General features: G+C 44.2%; 1 protein-coding gene across 6 annotated transcripts in view; it reads right to left on the bottom strand.

The window, feature by feature from the left end:
* The window catches only part of plcb1 (phospholipase C beta 1), a 1,179,298-nt gene extending 1,156,768 nt beyond the window's left edge, over positions 1 to 22,530 (bottom strand). For 5 of the 6 annotated variants that reach the window (XM_072506091.1, XM_072506102.1, XM_072506120.1 and 2 more), the window contains exons 1-2: positions 22,024 to 22,530; positions 18,020 to 18,097 (exon numbers count right to left, since the gene is read on the bottom strand). In XM_072506091.1, the coding sequence (XP_072362192.1) occupies positions 18,020 to 18,097; positions 22,024 to 22,122 (177 nt within the window). In that variant the 5' untranslated portion in view covers positions 22,123 to 22,530. The remainder of the gene's footprint in view (positions 1 to 18,019; positions 18,098 to 22,023) is intronic. The other variant, XM_072506111.1, reaches the window with a different exon arrangement.
* Between the last annotated feature and the right edge of the window lie 293 nt (positions 22,531 to 22,823).

Here is a 22,823-nt window from a genome sequence, read left to right as displayed (position 1 = left end):
CCAGTGGTATTTTGGCCAACATTTATCTTCAAAGAGTAGTCAGCCAAGCAGCAAAGAATTATAAATTGTGAAGAATGGTGTGTGTGTACTTATTGTTACTTACACTTTCTTACCAAAACTTGTGATTTTAAAAGGCATTTTCTAAGTTAAGTGAGGAATTCTAGTCTACATTAAGATTGTAAAAATGATCAGCTGAGGATTAAATCTGGATTGACTAGTTCTTTGGCCTTGCAGATGTTTCAATAGGTCTATCACATGGAAGTCTTTGCTGGAATTGATAATGCAATTATACTTTTAACTGCTCGTTTGTTCATTTTGCATGGCACCGAATGCTAGAGAGTGTTATTATGATTGTTCCTCAACATCCAAGGTTCGCCCAGTATTTGCTTCCTCTTTCAGACTCGTGCGCCCACTTATGTTTTAACATCGCACACCTGGCCTTCAGCATCATATAATCATCAGTGAATACATGAAAATAGATCAACAATAGGCAGCTTTTTGATCCAGTTGCACCTTTTGCATCTTTGTGTTCGCTCATCGGCAATACTTTTTCTTCCCAGTCAGTTATGTAGCCATTGACCCAATTTTAGGAGCCCATATCTTACATCTCAAGGACCCCTGAAAAAAAGGTGCAACCATTTTGCAGGCATCCATGACGGCTGCTTAAAACAGGAGAGAGGTCCCTTAAATAGTCGACTGAGGGGTTTGAGATATGGCAACGTAAAGCTGTGAAGGCACTGGGCCCTGCCCTGCTCAGGATTTTTAAAGGGCTGCCAACCATAGCTAAGTTTTGTTTTAGGACAATTTTTATGATGCCATCCTGTGGATCCAATAGGGGTAAGGGTGATTCCGAAGCTCCATAGTTGCCATGATTGCCAGTTCCAACCACTTCAGTCCCACCTGGGATATTTATCCTGTTCAAAAGCATGAATGAACTGCAGGCACAACTATCACCTACTTGTGCACAGAATGTTGGTGAGGCCCAAGGCTCACGGATTCCAACCACAGAAGGTTCTGAGAAGAAGCCCACTCCACTCCACAGTTCAAAGAAGTTATACATAGATGGAGATACTGTCTTTCAGATGTGCTGTTATACCAAGGCTCTGAAAGATTCCACACCACTTTTTGAAGTCCTGACCAACATCCATCCTGCAACCATCACCATTAAAGTAGATTATTTGATCATTTATCTCATTGGTGTTCCTGAGACCTTGCTGTGCACAATTTGGCTGCTGTGTTTACTTGCATTACAGCATTGACCATATCCAATAGTGCTTCAATGAGCATAAAGCACTTTGGGAAATCTCGACAATGTGACTGACACTGAATAAATGCAAGGCTTTTCTTTTCCTGAAGTACAAATTACAGTAAGAGACAGCAGTCAGGGGTGGCCATGCGTGCAGACAAAGGCTGAGCGATGAACCTGAACATTGGACTAAGAGAATAATTCTACAAGTAAATGCATCAGCATTAATTGCAGAATAACATCGGAACTTTGATCCGGAGAACTGGGAAGTTTTTCAATCAGGAACAGAAGGCCACCTTTAAGATCTGTTTCATTATCCTCTTGTAGGATGGGTGGGAGGATGGGGAGGTGTGGAGAGATGTGACGATTGGTATATCAAATTGTTATATTAAGATTAGGAGTAGGGACTTTGTGACTAACTTTCTTCCCACCAACAGGTCTGAAAGGAAGCTTAGGCTAGGATGCGATGGGCCATTTAAATCGATGAGATCATCATATCCAGCCAGGCAGAAGGGCCATAAAGTCGTAGCCTTATATTTGAAAGAATTGTGTTTCTGCTCAAGTCAAAAAATTTACAGAGTTGTATCGTTTCGATCAGATTACATCCACAAAAGTATAGAAACTGCAATAATTAATTGTACTGATTCAGTCTGTGAATAATTTAGCACAAAACTTGGTTGAAAATAATAAAATCCCTACAGTGCAGGAGGATATTTGGCCCATTGAGTCTGCACTAGCCCCCGGGCAGCACGGTGGCGCAGTGGTAGCACTGCAGTCTCACGGCGCAGAGGTCCCAGGTTTGATCCTGGCTCGGGGTCACTGTCTGTGTGGAGTTTGCACATTCTCCCTGTGTTTGCGTGGGTTTCGCCCCCACAACCCAAAGATGTGCAAGGTAGGTGGATTGAATACCTTTAATTGGAAAAATGAATTGGGTACTCTAAATTTTTTTTTTTTAAAGAGTCTGCACTAGCCCTTGCTCCGATAGAGCAGCCTACCTGGCCCAATTCCCCGCTACTATCCTCGTAAACCTACCTAACTTTTTGGGCAATATTAGCATGGCCAATTCACCCAACTTGCACATCTTTGGACTGTGGGAGGAAACTGGAGCACCCGGAGGAAACCCACACAGACACGAGGAGAAAGTGCAACTCCACACAAACAGTCATCCAAAGTGGGAATCGAACCTTGGTCCCTGACTCTGTGAGGCAGCAGGGCTAGCCACTGTGCCAGGAAGTGGAATGAAATGATTGAAGAATGTTTGCCAATCGGAAGCTGACTTTGGAAAGGAAGAAATGGGACACCAAACTGGTGTGTCTTCAACAGGATAATAAAAGTCTAAGAATTAGGGTGCTACATTACTGTAGGAATGTCCAACACATTTGAAAGAAAATACTTGCTGACTTTGATTTTCTCCAAATGGACACATTAAGTGCTATTTCTAGGAAATGTATACATGTATAAAAATAGGACACAGTATCCATTTATAGGTAGTTAATTCGTTCATTTTCCACTTGGTTATTGATTTCACCATGAAGAAGGCAATGGTGAGTGTAGACTTTGGCAACACCACCAGTTGACGGGCCTGGGTTTCGCAGGCGACATCACTTTGCTGGCCGAAGAATCACGCACACCCCAAGACCCAATCACCACTCTCGAGAGTAGTGGCACCAAGATTGTTTTACGCATCAGTTACAAGAAAAGATCGCGATGACTGGATGGTAAAGGCGCTCCCATCACCATCGGGCAACAGAACACTGAGGATGTCGACCGCTGCTCCGACCTGGGAAGCAACATGTCCAGGGCGGACGATGTAGAGATTAATGTCCACACAATAATCGGCAAAGCAGCATCAGCCTTCCAAAGACGTGCAGGTTAGGTGGATTGGCCATGCTAAATTGCCCTTAGTGTCCAAAAAGGTTAGGAGGGGTTATTGGTTATGGGGATAGGGTGGAAGTGAGGGCTTAAGTGGATCGGTGCAGACTCGATGGGTCGAATGGCCTCCTTCTGCACTGTATGTTTTATGTTCTATGTTCCAGCAGCTCCACATGGTCTGGGCATGCAACATCAACATGGTCATGAAGCCACAACTCTATTAGGTCCACAGTAGTGCCAACTGCAACAACACCAGTGAGGCATGGAGGAGAACAGCAAAGGTGTCACGTAGGATGGACGTCTTTCCCCAGCACTGGGTATCACTTTGGAGAGAAGACATCCCCAATGAAGAAGTGCTACAGAGGTCTGGTCAGAGGCTCTGTGGGACATTGTGATGAAGAGACTACTGAAGCCAGCAGGGAACTTATTTTGCCTCCCAGATGTACTGCCAGAGTGGCAATGGAATGGACACCACCAGAGGGAAGAAGAAGACAGGGCCGAAGAAGACCTGCTGAAGCGCATTTAAGGAGGACCTTCAAGAGCCAAGCACCATCTGGACTGGAGGAAAAGAGATTCCGATGGAATGGGGCTGGTAGCGAGGTTTTGCTGCCCATCATCCCGCAGGGACCAGAGGAACTAATCTAAGTAAGTTTACTAGAGGGTATAGTTAGACCCATCCAATTATATAAAGGGAAAGTAGTCTTCCTGATACCACAATTCTGGGACATGCTTAAACATCTGGGGCTGGATTCTCCGATCCCCGATGCCGAAATTGCGTTCGGCGAGGGGATGGAGAATTCACGATGACGACAGAATCGGGGGCAGCGCGTTCGCAATGCTCTGCCCCCTGAAAAGCGGCATACTCTAGGAGTACACCGCACGCTGTATCCACGGCCTCAGGCCATTGCCTGAGGCCCGCCCCACGATGCTCCGTCCCTGACCGGCCAAGTTCCCGATGGCGTGGGACACGTGTGGTCTCACCCGTCAGGAACTCAGCATGGTGGCTGCGGACTCAGTCCAGCGCCGCCACAGTTGAGGGAGGACCGATCCGCCGGGGGGGGGGGGGGCTTCATTCGGGGCTTGGGGCACAGTGGGGGGGGCAGTCCGGGGCACGCAAGCCGGCCAAAGGGGATACTATTTTTGCGGTCCGGGTCCGCAGACTGCGTCTGCCATGAAGCATGGCGCGGCCGCTGCAGGCTGCCGTGCGCAAGCGCGGCCATGGACCCGGCAATGCTCCGGGCCGTATCAGCAGCTAGAGCTTTGAGCTCTATGCTGCCCGGCTGTGAGCCCGCTGCCCTCCCCCTCCCCGAGCAGGGAATCGGAGGCCGTTTTGCGCCAGTTTTCCTGCCGTAAAACACCACCGTTTTCATGCCGGCATGGGGACTTAGTCTCCCAAACAGAGAATCCAGCCCCTCATTTCAGTACAAGATTGCCAAAGCTAATTTTCCAAGTTTTTCTCATGCTAAGATCTTGCATTATTGATGTCTGCAGCTCAAATTCAAGGTTTGTTATCAAAATTATTTTTTTTTAAATGCAACACAAGTTATCAGAAAATTGCTCGATTAATCAGATGCTTAGAATAGTTCTCTCAGCTTGGGCTGTGTGTAGGTGTAATTCCTGCCAGAGATATTACATTTCAACAGTAATAACAATCAGAGCAAATGGCTTTTAAGAAGGAATAGTAATATTGGCCTTTTCTATCAGTAGGAAAGATACACAACCTACAATAGTTAACTTCACATTTATTCAATAGCAAACGCCAAGGACCTGACTCATCACCACATTAATTGATTGTTCATTATTGAAACCTTTGCCAACAACTACTCCCCATTGAGTCCCATTCTGCTGTATCGTTATTATTGATATTCGAAAACAGAATGGCTTCATAGTATACATAGGTAATAAAACCAATAAACATTTTACAGGGTGAATATCAAAATTCCTAAAAAGCAATCTATGTATTTCTTAAAAATGAAACAAAAGGGACGCGACTCTCCACTCCCACGCTGAAGTGGCCGCGCCGTCGTGAACGCCGTCGAGGTTCACGACGGCGCGGAACGGCCCCGGTCCCGACCGATTCAGGCCCTGACAATTGGCCAGTATCGGGGCCGCGTCATCTACCCGCGCCAGGCCTTGTCGCCCGCGTAAAAGCGGCGCCGAATAGATGACGCGGCCGGCACCGCATAACGGACGTCATCCGTGCATGCGTGGTTGCCGTCCTGTCCAAATCCGCCCCGCAAGAAGATGGGGGACGGATCTTGCGGGGCCGCGGTAGGAAGGAGGTCCTCCTTCAGAGAGGACGGCCCGGCGATCGGTGGGCACCGATCGCGGGCCACCCCACATTCAAGGTGAAGCCCGGTGCAGGATCCCCCCTCGCCCCCCCACAGGCCGCCCCCCCAGCGTTCACGCACCGCCCACGACTGTAGCAACCAGGTGTGGATGGCGCTGGGGGGAACCCGCCGTTTTGGCCTGGCCGCTCGGCCCATCCGGGCCTCAGAATCGCGGGGGTGCCGGAGAATCGCCATTTTGGGTATCTCCAGCGATTCTCCGGCCTGCGGCCCACGAAACTCGACTGGCCCGTTCCCGCCGCTCGGGAGAATCGCGGGAGGGCGTCCCTGGAAATTTCGGCGGACCAGGCAATTCTCCCAACCGGCGTGGGAGTGGAGAATCGTGCCCAAGGTTTCCCAATTGTGCCAAGTCTTGTTTGTACTTTGGAGACGTTGGAATGAACTACCTATTTCTGTGCTGCAAATACTTTGTCGCGATATTTCTTGTTTGTATTTTACATTTTTAAAATGGCAGATGACTGTGAATAGGTTCAAGGAGCACATTTTTTTTTTAAATGTAAGCTTGCCTGTTGGTACCTCGACCACAGCCGCCACTGAAGGATTTTGTGTGGAGAACCTTTACCATTTCATTCACCTTGACTTTTAACACAGAGCATAAAAACAGGCACCAATGCCCATTTTAAGTGACCACCCAGGATATCTGCCGAGCAAACTCAACAAATATGGTGCCTCTTGAGACAAGGGGCAGATCCATCACAGGACCAAAATTGGTTCTTTCTGCATTGCTTTCTGCCTGAAGAAGGAGTACAGCAAGGTCCAATAATTCCCCAATAGCAGAGAGTAAAATAGGGCAGCTCCACTAGCTCTCCCTCCACTGAATGTTAGAGAGGGGTTCCCTATGCAGTTGCCCATTGAAGGCAAAATGGTAAATACACTTCTTATATGTCGACATATAAATATTGCATTCACAGTGATATCAACAACAGTAAATAAAAATCTTCTCCCCATGGATTTCATATTGTCACTATCATCATGGGGAGCAACACATGCATATAGCGAATGAAGCATTGTTACCTCTCCCGCTTCTAACTTTTGTATCAAGTATTCTCAGCTTGGCAGCCCAAAGCACACTATGACCAAGTTGGGAATTTTGAATCAGATAATCCCTGCTGGGCCAATTTGCCTTTTTCTTTTTAAATTTCCATACTCTCTGGGTTTGGATTTGTTCTTTCTTTGGAATCCCACGAAGCAGTTTGCCAAATTAGTAGCAATTGGTGACACAGTGATGGAAGTTTAGTTTGCTGTGGATATCTGTCTAATGGGAGCCTGATTAAAAAGAAACTCATTTTGCTTTGGGCCAGATGTCACAGAGCCAACATGAGAGGGCCACCTTCCCCTCTGTCTGAGCAATGTTCAAACGCAGATTCCAGAAATGAAAGGCCAGTACTGTATTCATTCCCACCACATATCCGATTTCTGAATTGTGTCCTAATCATAAACTGATCTCTTGATCTCTGGAACACTTTCTTTATTTAGTTGTTGTCCTGTAATCTGACTAAATTATTTAATTCTGTGTGCCTGTATGTGTGGGATATGTGTGAAGTTTGTATGTGTGTATCTGTGTGTTTGTGTACGCATTTATGTGTATATCTATGTATGTTTCTGCATTTTTATATATGTTTGTGTGTGGTGTGTGTATGTTTATATATGAAATGAAAATCGCTTATTGTCACAAGTAGGCTTCAAATGAAGTTACTGTGAAAAGCCCCTAGTCGCCACATTCCGGCGCCTGTTCGGGGAGGCTGTTACGGGAATTGAACCGTGCTGCTGGCCTGCCTTGGTTTGCTTTCAAAGCCAGCAATTTAGCCCAGTGCTAAACAGCCCCTATATATATATTTGCTTGTGTGGTGTGTGTGTGTCTCTGTGTATGCCAAATGTTTGGGCAGCACGGTAGCACAAGTGGATAGCAGTGTGGCTTCACAGCGCCAGGGTCCCAGGTTCGATTCCCTGCTGGGTCACTGTTGTGCGGAGTCTGCACGTTCTCCCTGTGTCTGCGTGGGTTTCTGCCGGGTGCTCCGGTTTCCTCCCACAGTCCAAAGACGTGCAGGTTAGGTGGATTGGCCATGATAAATTGCCCTTAGTGACCAAAAAGGTCAGGAGGGGTTATTGGGTTACGGGAATAGGGTGGAATTGAGGGCTTAAATGGGTCGGTGCAGACTCGATGGGCCGAATGGCCTCCTTCTGCACTGTATATTCTACGTTCTAAAGGTATAAGGATACATTCAAACACGGAGGCATTAACACCACTGACTGGGAGGAAAAGACTGTGGACCGTTCGTCATGTCTCCACTTGGTCCATCAAGGCATGAGCCACTTCGAGGCTCAGCAATTTGACAGCAAGGCTGAACGGCGGCAGCAGAGGAAGGAGAGGGAAGTCAACCCAAGGCTGTGAATTCCATTCCCCCCGCTGCAGAAGAACTTGTGGATCCAGAATTGGGCTCCTCAGTCATTTGAAAACTCACACAAGCCTGATGGATATCATCCTCGATTTTGAGGGACTGCTGCTAATCTGTGCATGTACGTGTGTGGTGTGTGCACGTGTATGTTTGCACACATGCACGTATGTGTATGAAAGAGGATTTCAATGTAGATCAAATTTCCGCATGAAGTATTCCACACAATATTTAATACAATATTTAGGATTTTGCTGATTGGTCCAAAATCCTTCCCTGTCTAATAGCCCAATCATAAAGTGGTTCCAATTAATAATGTAAACAACTAATTGTGGTGGAGTGGACATGCCAATCAGTGCAGTAAAAAGGCAAACAGACCAAAAGAGACACATTCTTACTGTCAATCATACAATGTGGCTGTCCCTGAACTGTGTGAATTGTTGATTCTGGAATTAATGTTTGCACGTGATTTCAATCAGTCAATATTCTGTTCCTTTGACTCCTCCTTATTTCTGTAATCTCACGTCGTTCCAAAACCTCTGCGATATGTGCGTTCCTCTAATTCTGGCCTCTTGGTGCATTCCCAATTTTAATTGCTCCGCCATTGCTGTCTGTTTCTTTACTTGCCTAGGCCCCAAGTTCTGGAATTCCTTCTCTCTTTCCTCCTTTCCAACATGCCTCAAAACGTTAGCGTCTTTTACTAAGCTTTGGTCTTCTGAATTAAATCTCCTTACAGGGCTGATATGTTGTTTCATAACGCTCCTGTGAAGGGCCTTGGGATGTTTCATTGCATTAAAGGTGCAAAATAAATATAAGTTGATGTGTTGCCGTAGCAATATTTCCAACCTGCATGTGTGCGCAACACAGATCTGTTGTCTTACACAGACAAAAAGTGATTAATTGCTTCATGTCAGCCATTTCCAGAGAGAGCTTGAAGAACTTGCAACTTCCTACCCCTCTCCATCTGTTCTTTTTTATTACTGCTTCTATCATTTTAGACATTTTGCACCACGAGTTGAAAAACCCTAAAACTTAGCTGTCGTAAATAATGAGAAAAACATCAATGTGGGCAATGACTTTGATTGTTCTTTGACAGTCATGGTAGAGAGTAAAGTTTAAATATTAATAAAGATCTACTGCAGTAGCTTTGGAATCTATAACATGTAAAATCATCAGGCTGTGATATTTATGACATTGATGAGTTGATTTGGGGAAGAAGTCGACTTGTTCAGAAGGAAAGAGAGATGAATTATACAGTCAGATGTCTTTCAACAAAAGTAGCTTGTATTTATATAGCATTTTTAATATAATGGAACATCCCGCCGTACTTCAAAAGAGTGTTATAATGCAAAATATGACAGCTAGTCCAGATTCGGTTAGGAACAAAAGCTTGGTTAAAGAGACAGGGTTTAAGGAGTATCTTAAAGGATGAAAGAGGGAGCAAGGCAGACAATTTTAGGGAGGGAATTCCAGAGCTTAGGGTCATGGAAGCTGAAGGCATGGCCAACAGAAGCTCTTGTTTCTCTTCCCGCATCTGGCGACGCACAAGGCAGGCTGTTACCTGTTCCCATAGCCAGTTATTCCTGGAACAGGCCACTAGCCTGTCGCCAGAGGCTTATAGATTGAGAGGTGCCACTCTGCATCAAGCATGGCTGACCAGGAGTCTCTCCCACTCTTACCGTGGCGTGTTTGGATGGATTTTTCAGGTTGATACTCAAACTGTTTGGACACGTTATGAACATAACTTCCTTGGCTGTCAAGTCCTGGGATGGGAATCAAACCCAGAGCTTCTGGCAGTGAAACTACTCACTGGGCACAAGACCCCCTCACCATCAACACTGGACATCCAGAGCTAGGGAAAGTCATCGATGAAGGCAAGTTCTTTCTACTTAATGTTTTCTTTTCTTATTTCTGGAGACAGGGTGTTAAATAAATCCAAACATTGTGGTTCTATACCTTTGGAGGCAGCTGTGTTGTCTTGGTCAATGCGGAAGTGCCTAAATCATGTCCTTGCCACCAGATATTCTTCCATACTTTGAATCAAATGCCTGACTGAGCATTATATGAGTGGAATACAAACAGAACAAAAAGACTTCCTATGCCTTATTTGTGGATGAAATGAACCTGCACAGTCTCAGACCTGTGAGGATTGAATATTTAAACAATTTGATGCTGGAGTGTTAAGGTCTCTCGCCTAGAACGCCTGTCTTGCAACCAAACAGCTGTTTGATAATACAATGAATCTTGGGGAAAAGAGAGACAAGTCACTGAAGCTTTTTGTCTTGCTCTCATAAGGACAAACAAAAGAACACCAAATTTCAAACACTGGCAACAATTTATGCTGCAGGATGGAACCGTGTGTATTGGTCAACTTCAATTGGTTGACACATTTTCATGGAGATAAGCATTCTTGTGTTTATCATGATGTGTGTAAGATGAAAAGCATTAGTAACTTGTATTTCTTTTCAGCAATATTCATGTCGCCTAACCCTTCAAATGGCCTGTTCACTGAAGCCAAAGTGTAAATGCTTATATTGTGTGAACAACAGGTACCAGACATTGAAACCATGTACATGTCACTTCTATTGCTTAGTTGCACTGATTCTCCCTTTTCTTCAATGTTAAAGTCTTTCTCCCATACCAATATATTGTTCCAATATCTAGCAATGAGAAAAGGTAATGTGCAAATACAAAGTTGATGTGTTTGCTTCAATGCGCATTTATTCGCAATCAATACCTAACTACAAATGGAGCCAAGTTACCACTGACAGCTACTAAAGTTAACAGGTAATGTGAACTGTAAATAACCTGCTTTCATATCATATTAAGACCTGTGATAATGGCACAAGCTCCTTCTGTGAGTCGCAGAGTTGGCAAGTGTGTTTGCTATTCAGAAAAGGTTATGGAGAAGTGATAGGCCAATTTGACTGCACCTGATTTGAAACCACTACTCAGTCACCTCAAAATGTTGTCAAATAATCCTCCTTTGAAGCCTTAAGGTGCTATATAAATACAAGTTGTTGTTGCAAATAGAGTTTTCAAGGAAACTAGCAGAATGTAATACCTGCAATGATCGTATTAGAGATTATTTCCTTCATTATCTTGCAATTAATTTCAACAGCTCTCTGGAAAAGGCCCAGGAAAACAAACACTGTACTTTGATGTTGCCAAATTTCCACCCCTTTGCTATTTACCTTACTCATTTCACTGAAGGTAGCTTCTCATCTCTTTCCTAAAATGTCTGTCGGCAACGGTCCATTAAGAAGCCAAAACAACAAAAGGTAGCTTTAACTCTCTATCAATGATGTGGGGGAGGATATTTAGAAGCACACCTTGGGAGATGGAAATTGAAATACTGCAGATGACAGCGCCAGAGGAACAGAATTGTTGGAGTTATGGAACTTAATAGTGCAAAACACCCTCCTCTAACAGATGCAGCTCAAATGACAAGAGCACTTTAGATTATTAAACAACCATTTTATGATTTTTGCCAGTGTGCAAGAAAGCTCCCCAATTTTCCCAAAACAATTTCCCGATGATATCTCTGTCCTTTGCCTTCCACTAGGGTGTTTGAAAGTGATGGGGTGGGGGGAGGTGACCAGCAAAAAGGACCGTGATGAATAGTAAATTGGTTATCTGAACATTAAGAAGTGCAGATGGCAACATTTTGTAACTCTGATTATTTTTCTTCTCTTAAAAGAGCTACAGATGGTGACACTCCTTCACTAATACGTTGTACTCATGCCAGGCCACAATGCATTATGTTAATAATGTTGATGATCTTACGATCATTCATTCCCACGTGGCCCAGCTAATTATTTCATAAGGGTTGCTTCTTTGAATATTTTTGGCTGTTGCTTCCATGATGAACACCGAAGCTACCCATTTAGTTAAATTATATATTAGAGATCCTCCCGCAGTTCAAACACGGGGTACAATGAAGAGCATAGTCTCTCTCATACGGATCTCACTCATCGTCATGTTGCGGTTTCTCTCTCCTCCTTCGGTTTTTTAATCTCTATTTCTCCTCCTCTCTCCCTAGTGTTTTTTTCTGCTTCCCTCCCTGTCCTGTCTCCTTCAAGTTCTCCCACTGTCTTTTACATTTTCCTCCTTTTGGGTGAGAGATGGTTGGTTGATGCTTGGCGGAGAGTGGCGGTCGGCAGTATTTTACAGAAAGGGTAGTGGGCAAAATATGTCCCTCAGCAGATCTCCTCCCCATCCTGAATGCTCTCCCAATCCAATCAAGCCCTCTACCCTCTCATGTTACCACTATTCCTTCTACTTTCTATCACCTGGCTCCCATCATTACCTCTATTCACTCCCAACACCACTCTTAACTGTTGCCCTTTGAATGAGCTGCCTATTTCCTCTCCTTTCCTTCACTCCACTTTTACTCACCACATCATTCACCCTCCATTTACTTTCCCTTCACTCCTATTCACTCTTCACAAGGACAATATGCTTCCTTCCCTCATACACCCCTTCTATCACTTTCCTTCAAAGGTGTGCTGTTTACTATTAAATTAAATTCGTTTTTAAAGGTAGGAATCAAATTAGGATGAGGAAAAACATACTGGTCTCAAAATCTGCACTCAGTGTAACCCGGCTTTGGGTGCAGCTGGCGGCGCAGGGGTAGATGGGATAGATTTTAGGGCAGACGCCATTACATTAGTGTCCGCTTTATCTGGACAATCCCAGAATTCTTTGTGGGTGCAGGAACAACTGGTTTACTTGGAATGGACCAAAGAGCAAAATGACTAACAGAATTCCGCCGCCCCTACCACTCACTCCCCCCTCCTTTTTTAACACTCCTTAACACCTACCTCCCCGATCTAGGTTTTGATCACCTGTCGTAATATTTCCTGTGTTTATGTGTCAGGTATTATTGGATAATCTTCCGTTAAAGGCACCAAATCAATGCAAATTGTTGCTGTTGTCCCCAATTTGTTGCAGTTGACAGTCCGTTGCAATCAAGCAGTTACGGGAGGTTGAAGCGCCGCATTTTATTGGACAAGGCCACACCTTAGTTAGGTGTCAAATGTTAGGATGGAGCACATTTCCCCAGAGAACAGTTCATTTCTGGAACAGGCTATAGTGGATGACAACTTATTGAATTCCTTTAAGAAGAGCTAGGTTTGATCCTGGTTTAGCGGGGGTGGGGGGGGGGGGGGGAAGAGTGTGGAAATGCACACCTTACAAAATGTAGGGTACTTTGGGCATCACTGACTTTGATTTGTGTGTGATCACATGGTGTTGTCACCTTCCGACAAAAAATCTGTACCATCAACACATAAATAAACTCAGCACCACATCACCAACAAGAAGAACATGTACTACACATAATTATATTGAGTTTTCATCCCATATCATGAATTTGATACACATGTGAGCAAACAAAAAAACAAATATATTCCAATGTCATGCATTTCTCAAATTGGAACTTTAAAATATGCCTGATTGCTTATATTTTTATTATCATATGTCAAACACCAATATAATGAAAGGAATTGCATTTCTATAGCACCTTTTCTGACCGCTGGATGTTCTAAAGTGCTTTAAAGTCAATGAAGTAATTCTGAAGTGTAATTACTGTTGTAATGTTGGAAAGATGCCCTGACAGAACACCTCAGTAGTATGAACAATACCGGTTCATGTATTATACAGAGCATTGGAGTACAAATCCTGTGCCATGCTGTGCTCCACATTCTAGTCAATTGCTTTCATATCTATCCATAAACCACTCAGCTTTTCTGATTTCTGCAAGTAAAATTTTGCAAATGGCTTCCAGCCCTTACGGAATGATGATGTCATTGTGGGGCTGGAATGGGTGGGTCAAACAATATCCCTTTACAGTCCAGATATCAAGGTCGGCGATGGAACATTGGAACCAAGACAACACCCTATGACTGATTCGGTGGCCGGAGACAGACAAGTCGGCAGTAATGCTGGTGACTGAAAGCTAGCATGGCTCATTAGTAGCCTATGAATTTTCTCACTTGGATCTAGGTAACTCACCTAACCAAGGCTTCATCATAGGAGTGTCCAATCTATAGCTCAGCTAAGTCAACTTAATTCTGCTTTGTTTTTTTTTTGTTGCTGTTTTTTTTGGATATGGTCACTTGGAAAGGGCTGTTTATGAGCGGATAAATCCTAGACCACATTAGATCTGTTTGTATCTCATGTTTCTTGGTACCTATAAATTAATGGGAATACGGAGTTAAATCTGTAGCTCCCCGGGGCCCAGCAGCACTCATGGGCAGCCCATGATGACAAGAGTTGGGCACTCTGAACTGATGGATCACTGGAACTAGTTAGACAAGCAGGGAGAAGCTTACCGGAGCTCTGTGCTGATGACAAGTTGCTGCAGTGCATCTTGTTAATGGTGCATACTGCTGCCACTGTGAATCAGTGGTGGAGGGAGTGAACGTCTAAGGTGATGGATGGGGTTCCAACCCAATGGGCTGCTTTGACCTGGATGGTATTGAGATTTGTGAGTATTGTTGGATCTGCGCTCGTCCAGGCAAATGGAGAATGTTCCATCACACTCCTGACCTGTGCCTTGTTAATGCTGGACAGGCTTTGGGGAGTCAGGATGTGGGTAACTCATCGCAGTATCCCCAGACTCTGCCCTGCCCTTGTAGCCACAGACTTTATATGGCAGGTCCAGTTTAAATGGCTGATCTACTTATGTCTCACTTGCCCAAGTCCTGGGTGTGTGCAAGGGAGACTGCATGCATGGCACAAAGAGACTCCAGTGCAGCTTCTCCTTTAGTTTGGCTTGAAATTTCTTAATTATATTGATTGATCTCCGCACAGACCAAGCACTCAATTTATCCGCAGGAAAGTCTCAGTGGAACCCCACAATAGTTAATTGATCAATCCATCATCAATGCGCTGATGTGATTGACTAAACTGGCTGTCAGTTGCAGAGGCAACATGCAGCACACACGTTGGCTCTTGTATCCTGCTGTATCTTTCAGTTTCCACCATTTCCTTCAGATGTGCAGCGACGCGGCCTCGCCAGACATTAGGAAATTGACAATTGAATAATCCCCAGCTACAAAATCTGAACTTTTGTCTTGTTGTAGCTCACATAAGAAGAATTCTACTGAGCAGCTGAAGGAAAGTAAAGTACTTTACTCGATTAGAAATGGCACCAATTGACCAGAGGCTAAAACTAAAACAGATTACCTCACCGAAAGCAGTGCTCACATCATTGCACTCCAGCACAATAAACTAATACAGAAACTCATCATTTGCAAGCCTGCTGATCGATCCCATAAATATTTTTGACAACCAACCAATCTGCTATTTGCTGTCAAATAATAACTTAGTTAAATGCAAAACAGCAAAGCAGCAATCTGCAAAATGAAGACCATCAGCATTTTTATCCATAACCCTTCATTTTCCAGACATGCCAACTCCTGCAAATCTAATCAAAGAGATGCATATTTCTCAATAAAGTTAAACCGTATTCATGATTGTGCTATTGAATGCTCAAATCTCAACATTTATTTTTCTTTTCTGAAAAGACTCACATGATGCACCTGGACCAGTAACTCTCTCTCACTCTCTCTCGCGCGCTCTCCCCCCTCCCCTCCCTGACAGGTAATGAGTGGGAATAGGTAAAGAGGTGTTTTTGTCCTCCCTTCACCTACGCCTCCCCCAAACACCCCCTACCACACCGGGTTGAGGGGGTAAAGCAAATAGCTAATATTCAAATTTCAGGAGGGAGGGTGGCTGGTCAATTAACCAACATGCACTCCACAACCAAACACGGTGTCCATGTCTCCATCAATCTCCATTGACTAATGGAAACCAAACTTGCACGTTGTTGACTTCCCGGTCCCATAACATCCTCAGCCATGGTCTGCGCCATCGGTGGTGGCTGCCAAAGGAAAAGAAGGCCGGACCAGCTCTGCCAAGCTTTGTTGTGATTCCTCCCCACCGTGCCAACACCTTCCAGCTCTTAAAATGGAAACTACATGCTCAGAATGCAATGCGGATTCTTGTGGCTGCAAGTTGCATGAGATCGCCCTTGAAGCTTTTTTCCAATAAACCAACAAGGAAGCATTGGGGTTTCCCTCAGAGCTAACAAAAAACGAACAATAAAACAAACTTAAAAGATGTCTAGGTGTTATTCCAATCACTTGCCACCATAACCTTAAGCTGAGACGTATTGCAACATGGTTATAACATGGTGATAACATGGGCTGGTGCTAACAAAGGGGCTGGTTTAGCACAGTGGGCTAAACAGCTGACTTGTAATGCGGAACAATGCCAGCACCGTGGGTTCAATTCCCGTACTGGCCTCCCCGAACAGGCGCCGGAATGTGGTGTCTAGGGGCTTTTCACAGTAACTTCATTGAAGCCTACTTGTGACAATAAGCAATTATTATCATTATAACAGGCAGGATTTTTCAATGGGGTTTTCAGCTCTCACCCATGTTAGAAATTAAATCAGCCACTTTACAAATCAACTGTGCCAGTCTGTGTTGGTTTGCGGTTGGGGGAAATACGAAGCAACTCATGAACTATAAACACATTTCTAAAAGAGTTTCTCTCCTAATTTATGAGATGATGGGACTGGTATTATTGGTTTGCCAACCAATCTACTTTGCATTTGCATTGAGATTAATTTTTATTTCAGATGTTCATTGTTCATGGTTTTTCTATTTTTGTTCTTGAGTTTAAAAGAAAGACTCCTCTGTTTTTCTGTGGAAGTGATTAGAAGCAATACGGTAGCAGGGGTGCATGCGGCATTTGACCCTAGGCTGATCAAAAACTTAAATTGTTAATTGATCCGTCAATTCTTTGGGAAGGGAGGTTTCGTCAGGCAACTGTGCCACCCCCTCCCCTCCCCAAAATACTTTTCAATGTTTTTTGTAGTTCATCAACTAAATGAGGACTTTCATTCACAGCCTAAGGACATCCCTATATCTTGGCTCGAGTCTCCCAAGAGGCAAAATCCTCCTTTTGCAATGGCAGGAATTTGAGAGTATAAAAATAGAAACAGTAAACCATCATTTTACATTTCACAGATCCCTCCAAATAGTTTAAAGCTTTGCACTTGGAATTAACTGCACTGTGGTTCGATATCTATGTTTTCAAAAGTTGCAGTCAAGATTTATGCTCGTTCTTTACACTGTTGCCACAAGATCATTATTCTGTCCCAACAACTGAAGGCCAGTAATGAACAAGCATGAGGAATGAAGGTGGGAATTAGAAATAAAGTGAGAAAGTGAACTGTTTGTCAACAACTGAATGAGAGAGAGAGAATAGAAGTAAGGTTTCATCTGCAGGATTGCCCTTTGATCTGACCTCAGCTAACCCATCTTTCTGGAAACATTTCTTCAGCCAGAGAGTGGTGGATCTGTGGAATTCATTGCCACAGAGGGCGGTGGAGGCCGGGACGTTGAGTGTCTTTAAGACAGAAGTTGATAAATTCTTGATTTCTCGAGGAATTAAGGGCTATGGAGAGAGAGCGGGTAAATGGAGTTGAAATCAGCCATGATTGAATAGTGGAGTGGACTCGATGGGCCGAATGGCCTTACTTCCGCTCCTATGTCTTATGGTCTTATTAAGCTGCCCTGATGTTTTGGGGAATGAACAGTTGACCGCACATTTCCTCCTCTCAGTTTAAAACAAAAAGCACCATTTCTGCAGACCAAGTACAACGTGGCTTAAAGCAATCATAACGGTTGAAAGCTGACCAGTTAAGAATGCCTGGCCTCTCAGCTGTTTTTATTTTGCCTCCACATTCCCCAAGAGCCAGTTTGCTTCTATTTTAGGGCTTCAAGTCTGACAGACTTAGAATCTATGGGCATGATTTGCTGGACAATCAACACTGTTCCTGCCAATATTCAAACAGGCTTTCAAGCAGGATGAAAATGAAAGTATCCCTAATCTTGTTGGTGGCAGGAAAAAACAATATTTATATAGCAAATAGTTCAGCAGTTAATCTGTCATGGTAAAGGCCCCTAATTTTTCATACTTCTAAGTCTATACATGCTTTAGACCAAGGGATCTGCAGTCTTATTCCAAAATGATTATGCAGTCAGGAGATTATTTGATTTCCTTACTTGCCACAAATCCATAAGCTAATGAGCCTTTGCTTACCTGCACAGAGTCCTTGGATAAACTGGGATTAAAATTCTCACCTTGTTCTGATCTGTCCAGTAAAGGAACAATCCCTGCGGATCCACTTTTAAGGTAACAGGAGTTACAGTCGTGGAGTCCTAGCAATAAGGATTTTAAAAAAAAGTCATGATACTTATTGTGACCATGTAACCTTTGAAAGTGTTAATGAATAACACTAATGACCTCCATAGGTGAAAATTTCAAAGAGCACGTCACATGAACAATCACATTTACACTTCTTGCAGTTGTAAAGCTCCTGCCCCAAGCACCTTCAGGCATGTTATTGCATTAAATGTACTGTCTAAAACCAAGTTATTGCCATTTTTCTTTTAAACGCACCACACTGAGTAGCATCCACATTGTTAATGCCTCTGATATTCCTGGGATATTCTGAACACAAATTGATTTTGGCGTCAGTGGCTCTAAGCTACATAAAAGTCTTCAATAAAATGATAGTTAAATAGCAAGTGTAGATGAGAGGGGTGAGTGTGTGTGTGTGATAGAGAGCGGTGAGAGTGTTTGTGTGAGAGAGAGAGAGGTGAGAGTATGAGTTTGTGTGAGAGAGAGGTGAACGAGTGTGAGCAAGAGAGGCGAGAGGTGAGGGGGAGAGAGAGAGAGCGAGAGAGAGAGGTGAGAGTGTATGTGAGAAAACTATGGGTTGTATGAGGAAGAGGAATGAGTGTGTGAGAGAGAGGTGAGTGTGTGTGAGTGAGAAAGATGTGCCAATGTCTGGGAAAGAGAGGCGAGTGTGAGAGAGAGGTGAATGTTTGTGAGGAGAGAGGCGAGAGTGTGTATGAGTGAAAGGTGCAAGTGTGTGAGAGAGAGAGAGGTGGGATTCCAACGCAGGTCCCCAGAGCATTACTCTGGATCTCTGGATTACTAGTCCAGCAATAATACCACCATGCCACTGCCACTCTGTGAGAGGGGGAGAGGCAAGTACGTGTGTGGGTGAGAGTTTGTGTGGCAGAGAGGTGAGTGTAAGACAGGTGAGTGTGTCTGTGAGAGATAGAGAGAGATGAGAGTTTATGTGGCAGAGAGATCTGAGTGTGTGAGAGAGAGAGGTGAGTGTGTCTGTGAGAGAGAGGGAGATGAGAGTGTGTGAGAGAGAGGTATGAGTGTGAGAGAGGGAGGTGAGCGTGTCTGTGAGTGAGAGGGAGATGAGAGTGTGTGAGAGAGAGGTATGAGTGTGTGAGAGAGAGGTGAGCATGTCTGTGAGTGAGAGAGAGAGAGAGAAGTGAGATTGTGTGTGAGAGAGGTACGAGTGTGTGAGTGAGAGGTGAGTGTGTCTGTGAGTGAGAGAGATGAGAGTTTAAAAATATATATTTTATTAAGGTATTTGAAAATGTTTATAAAAATAACATAGACAATGACATCAACATGGTATAATAAACATTTCTCCCCCATCTCAATCTTCACACATCCCCAACTATAAAACAACCCTTGGAATACTGCATCTGCTGACATTTTAATTTTCCCCGAGAAAGTCGACGAACGGTTGCCACCTCCGGGTGAACCTGACATTGACCCTCCTAAGGCAAACTTTATTTTCTCGAGACTGAGAAACCCAGCCATGTCACTAACCCAGGTCTCTACACTCGGGAAGCTTCGAGTCCCTCCACATAAACAAGATCCGTCTCCGGGCTACCAGGGAGGCAAAGGCCAAGACATCAGCCTCTTTCGCCCCCTCAACTCCCGGCTCTTCCGACACTCCTAAGATCGCTACCTCCGAACTCGGCACCACCCGTGTTTTTAGCACCGTGAACATTGCCTCAGCAAAACCCTGCCAAAACCCTCTCAGCTTCGGGCATGCCCCCCCAAAAAAGCAAGTGTTAATTGCATTCCATTTTCAATGAATAACATTTCTTGATTGTTGGTTTCTATTTTACTTCAGCGGGGACAAGATATGTTGTAAGAATTTTTGTCAGGGTGGCTGCGCGTGTGTGTGTGTGTCTTGGGTGGTTTGTTTGAGTGGTCAGAAAGATGTTCAACCCTCAGACCTGCTGATGGGTTTAATCTCTCCGGTTGGTGCTCATCTTCGTACCATTTGCAAACGTGAATGCTCTCACAGGGCAGCAAGAATATACTCGATGTTATCAAGAGACTGATTAGTGGCCCTAGACATATAAACATGCTCTTAAAGCTGCTGTGGTCATTCTAAATTCACTCACTCCAGATTTTTTAAAAAAAGTCTTGTTCTTCAAGCTGTCTCCAACCCCCAAATTCCTCTCAAATAACCAGACTGGATTTTTTGGATTGCATAATAATACAAAACATGCGAGTGTGAATGCACTTGTGAAAGCATCATTGCACTTCAGATTTCTGAATCTCAGAGACACACAACACAGTTTGCCTCATTCCGGCTGAGTGAGCTGTGGGAAGCCGACGGTTGCATCTTATATTGGGAGATTATCATTGAGCCGAATCAGTGAAGTCCATATCTGTCATTTATCCCACCCAGTGTAACACACACATCAAAACACACTCATATCCACACAGACTCGAGACAGACAGGCTCAAATAGAGATCAAAACAGAATATAATAGTAATAGTCAGATCAGGCAGCATTTGTAGAGAGCGAAAGTTAATCTTTCATCAGGTCGGACATCCAGGCACACAGACCATAATAGAGTCTCACATCCACACAAACTCAGAGGAGCACACACAGACCAGCAGAGCAGACACATACATGCACAGGCTCAAATACATACAAACACACACACAGAAATGCATACATACACCAAACACACAATTCTACACAGACCAAAGCTGCATTCATACAAGTATACGCAGACCAAAGAAGCACACACTAGTATACATAGACCAAAGATACACAAATGCATACACACAAGTATACGCAGACCAAAAACACATACAAACACATACACACAAGTATACAAAGATCAGACACACATACACACAAGTATACATAGACCAAAGACACAAAAAACGCATATACACAAGTATACGCTGACCAGACACATACACATATACACAAGTATACGCAGACCAAAGATACACATACACACAAGTATACATAGACCAAAGACACACACAAAAGCATGTACACAAGTATGCACAGACCAAAGACACATTCACACAAGTTGTACACACACCAAAGACACAAAGGTATACACAGACAAAAGATACACACAAGTATACAAAGACCAAAGGCATACATACAAGTATACACACACCAAAGACACGCATACATTCAAGTATACAGAGACCAAATACACATTTACACAAGTGTACACAGACCGAAGGCACACGCACTCTTCGACACAGCCAAAGACATTCACACTAGTAGACACATCCAAAGACACACTCACACATACACTTAAGTATACACAGACCAAAGGCACACCTACACAAGTACACATAGGCTCTAATATACACAGCTGGTCGTGTATTTCCAGTGAGAGATCTGATCGCCACAGTCTACTGAAATGCACAGAAGACAAAGCTCCCTCAACGTCGGGCAGGCACTCCGCACACATTGTAAAAAAGACACGAGTTGCATGGAGGTGAGGCTCGGCAGCGATAAACAGAGATTAACACCTCCCCCGAGCAAAGACATGGAAAGTGGAGGAAGCGGGGAGGAATTGGATGGAGGGTGCAATGCAGACCGTGGAGCTCACACAAGGGGGGTCGAGGCCAGTGCACTCACACTGCTGCTGCTGACATGAGACCACGGAGCTATTTTTAACGCCCGCGTCCCTTTCACCCGCTCCACCCCCGGGAGCGGGGACAGATTGCGGAGAGACCGCTCCGAGCTCGCACCCTCTAGGTGAGGGTAGATGCCCGCTGCCTCCCCAAAGGCAGCAACTGCTGCTGCACCCAATGTACAGAAAGAGAGGAAAGAACACATGGATTATTTAAAAATAACAATAATACTAAAAGGGGGGCATTCTGTAATATTTACATCCAGTTTGAACTCGGAAATGAAATTACCACAGCAATCGCCTCCAAATAAAGCGTCAGTTTCATAATCCCCCCTCTTGGTTGTTTCAGTATCAATACTCACATCATCCCATTTCATAAATTTGCTCCCCTTCTTTACGTTCTCAGGCACGGAGATAGGTTTGAGCTGAAGAGCGTGGACCCCAGGCTGTGCCCCAGCCATTTAAATACATCTAAACTTCCTTCAAGTCAATAAATTATTATTTTTTAAAAAATCAACAAACAATGAACACACTCTGAAATAATAAGGCTAATTCATATATCAGTTCCCCCCTTTTTAAAATCCTCTTCTATTTCCCCAGCTAACTGAATCAGTGGCACATGCACACACACTCACATCAAAATAAAAACAGCCTAGTCTTATACTGGGATAGCCAAGTGAGGCACTCTCTATCTCCTCAACAGTCTTGGGAGAGGAACTCAGTCACTGAATGGAGGGTGAGCGTTGAAAACTGCATCGAAGCTCCCGAGACGCCACGGGCAAAAGAGACCAACATTATTTTTTTTAAAGCCACTGAGTGCCTGCCTCTCCGTTCAGCAGAGCTCTCTCTCTCTCTCTCCCCCTCTCCCTCTCTCTCTCAGACACACACTAGGTACACATGGAGACAGTGTACAGCGACTCCTAGCTAACAGCCATTGTCACAACCAATAGCATCCCAGACTTAGTGCCGAAGATACCACCAGTTCCTCCAAAACATCTTTAACTTGTGGAGGATTTTACCCACGCACACGCCCCTCTAAATGTTATGTGGCCCGTACCTGCAAGACACAAAATGAGGCTTAATAAGTTATCATCAGGGTAAATATTAACAGCAGCATTCAGAAATTACACTGCCCTGATTCCTGATTTCTTTCAATCCAGTT

Source organism: Scyliorhinus torazame, chromosome 1, assembly GCF_047496885.1.
Source record: "Scyliorhinus torazame isolate Kashiwa2021f chromosome 1, sScyTor2.1, whole genome shotgun sequence".
NCBI lineage: Eukaryota > Metazoa > Chordata > Chondrichthyes > Carcharhiniformes > Scyliorhinidae > Scyliorhinus > Scyliorhinus torazame.
The sequence above is the reverse complement of the archived record's forward strand: the minus strand, read 5'-3'. Positions and strand labels throughout refer to the sequence as shown.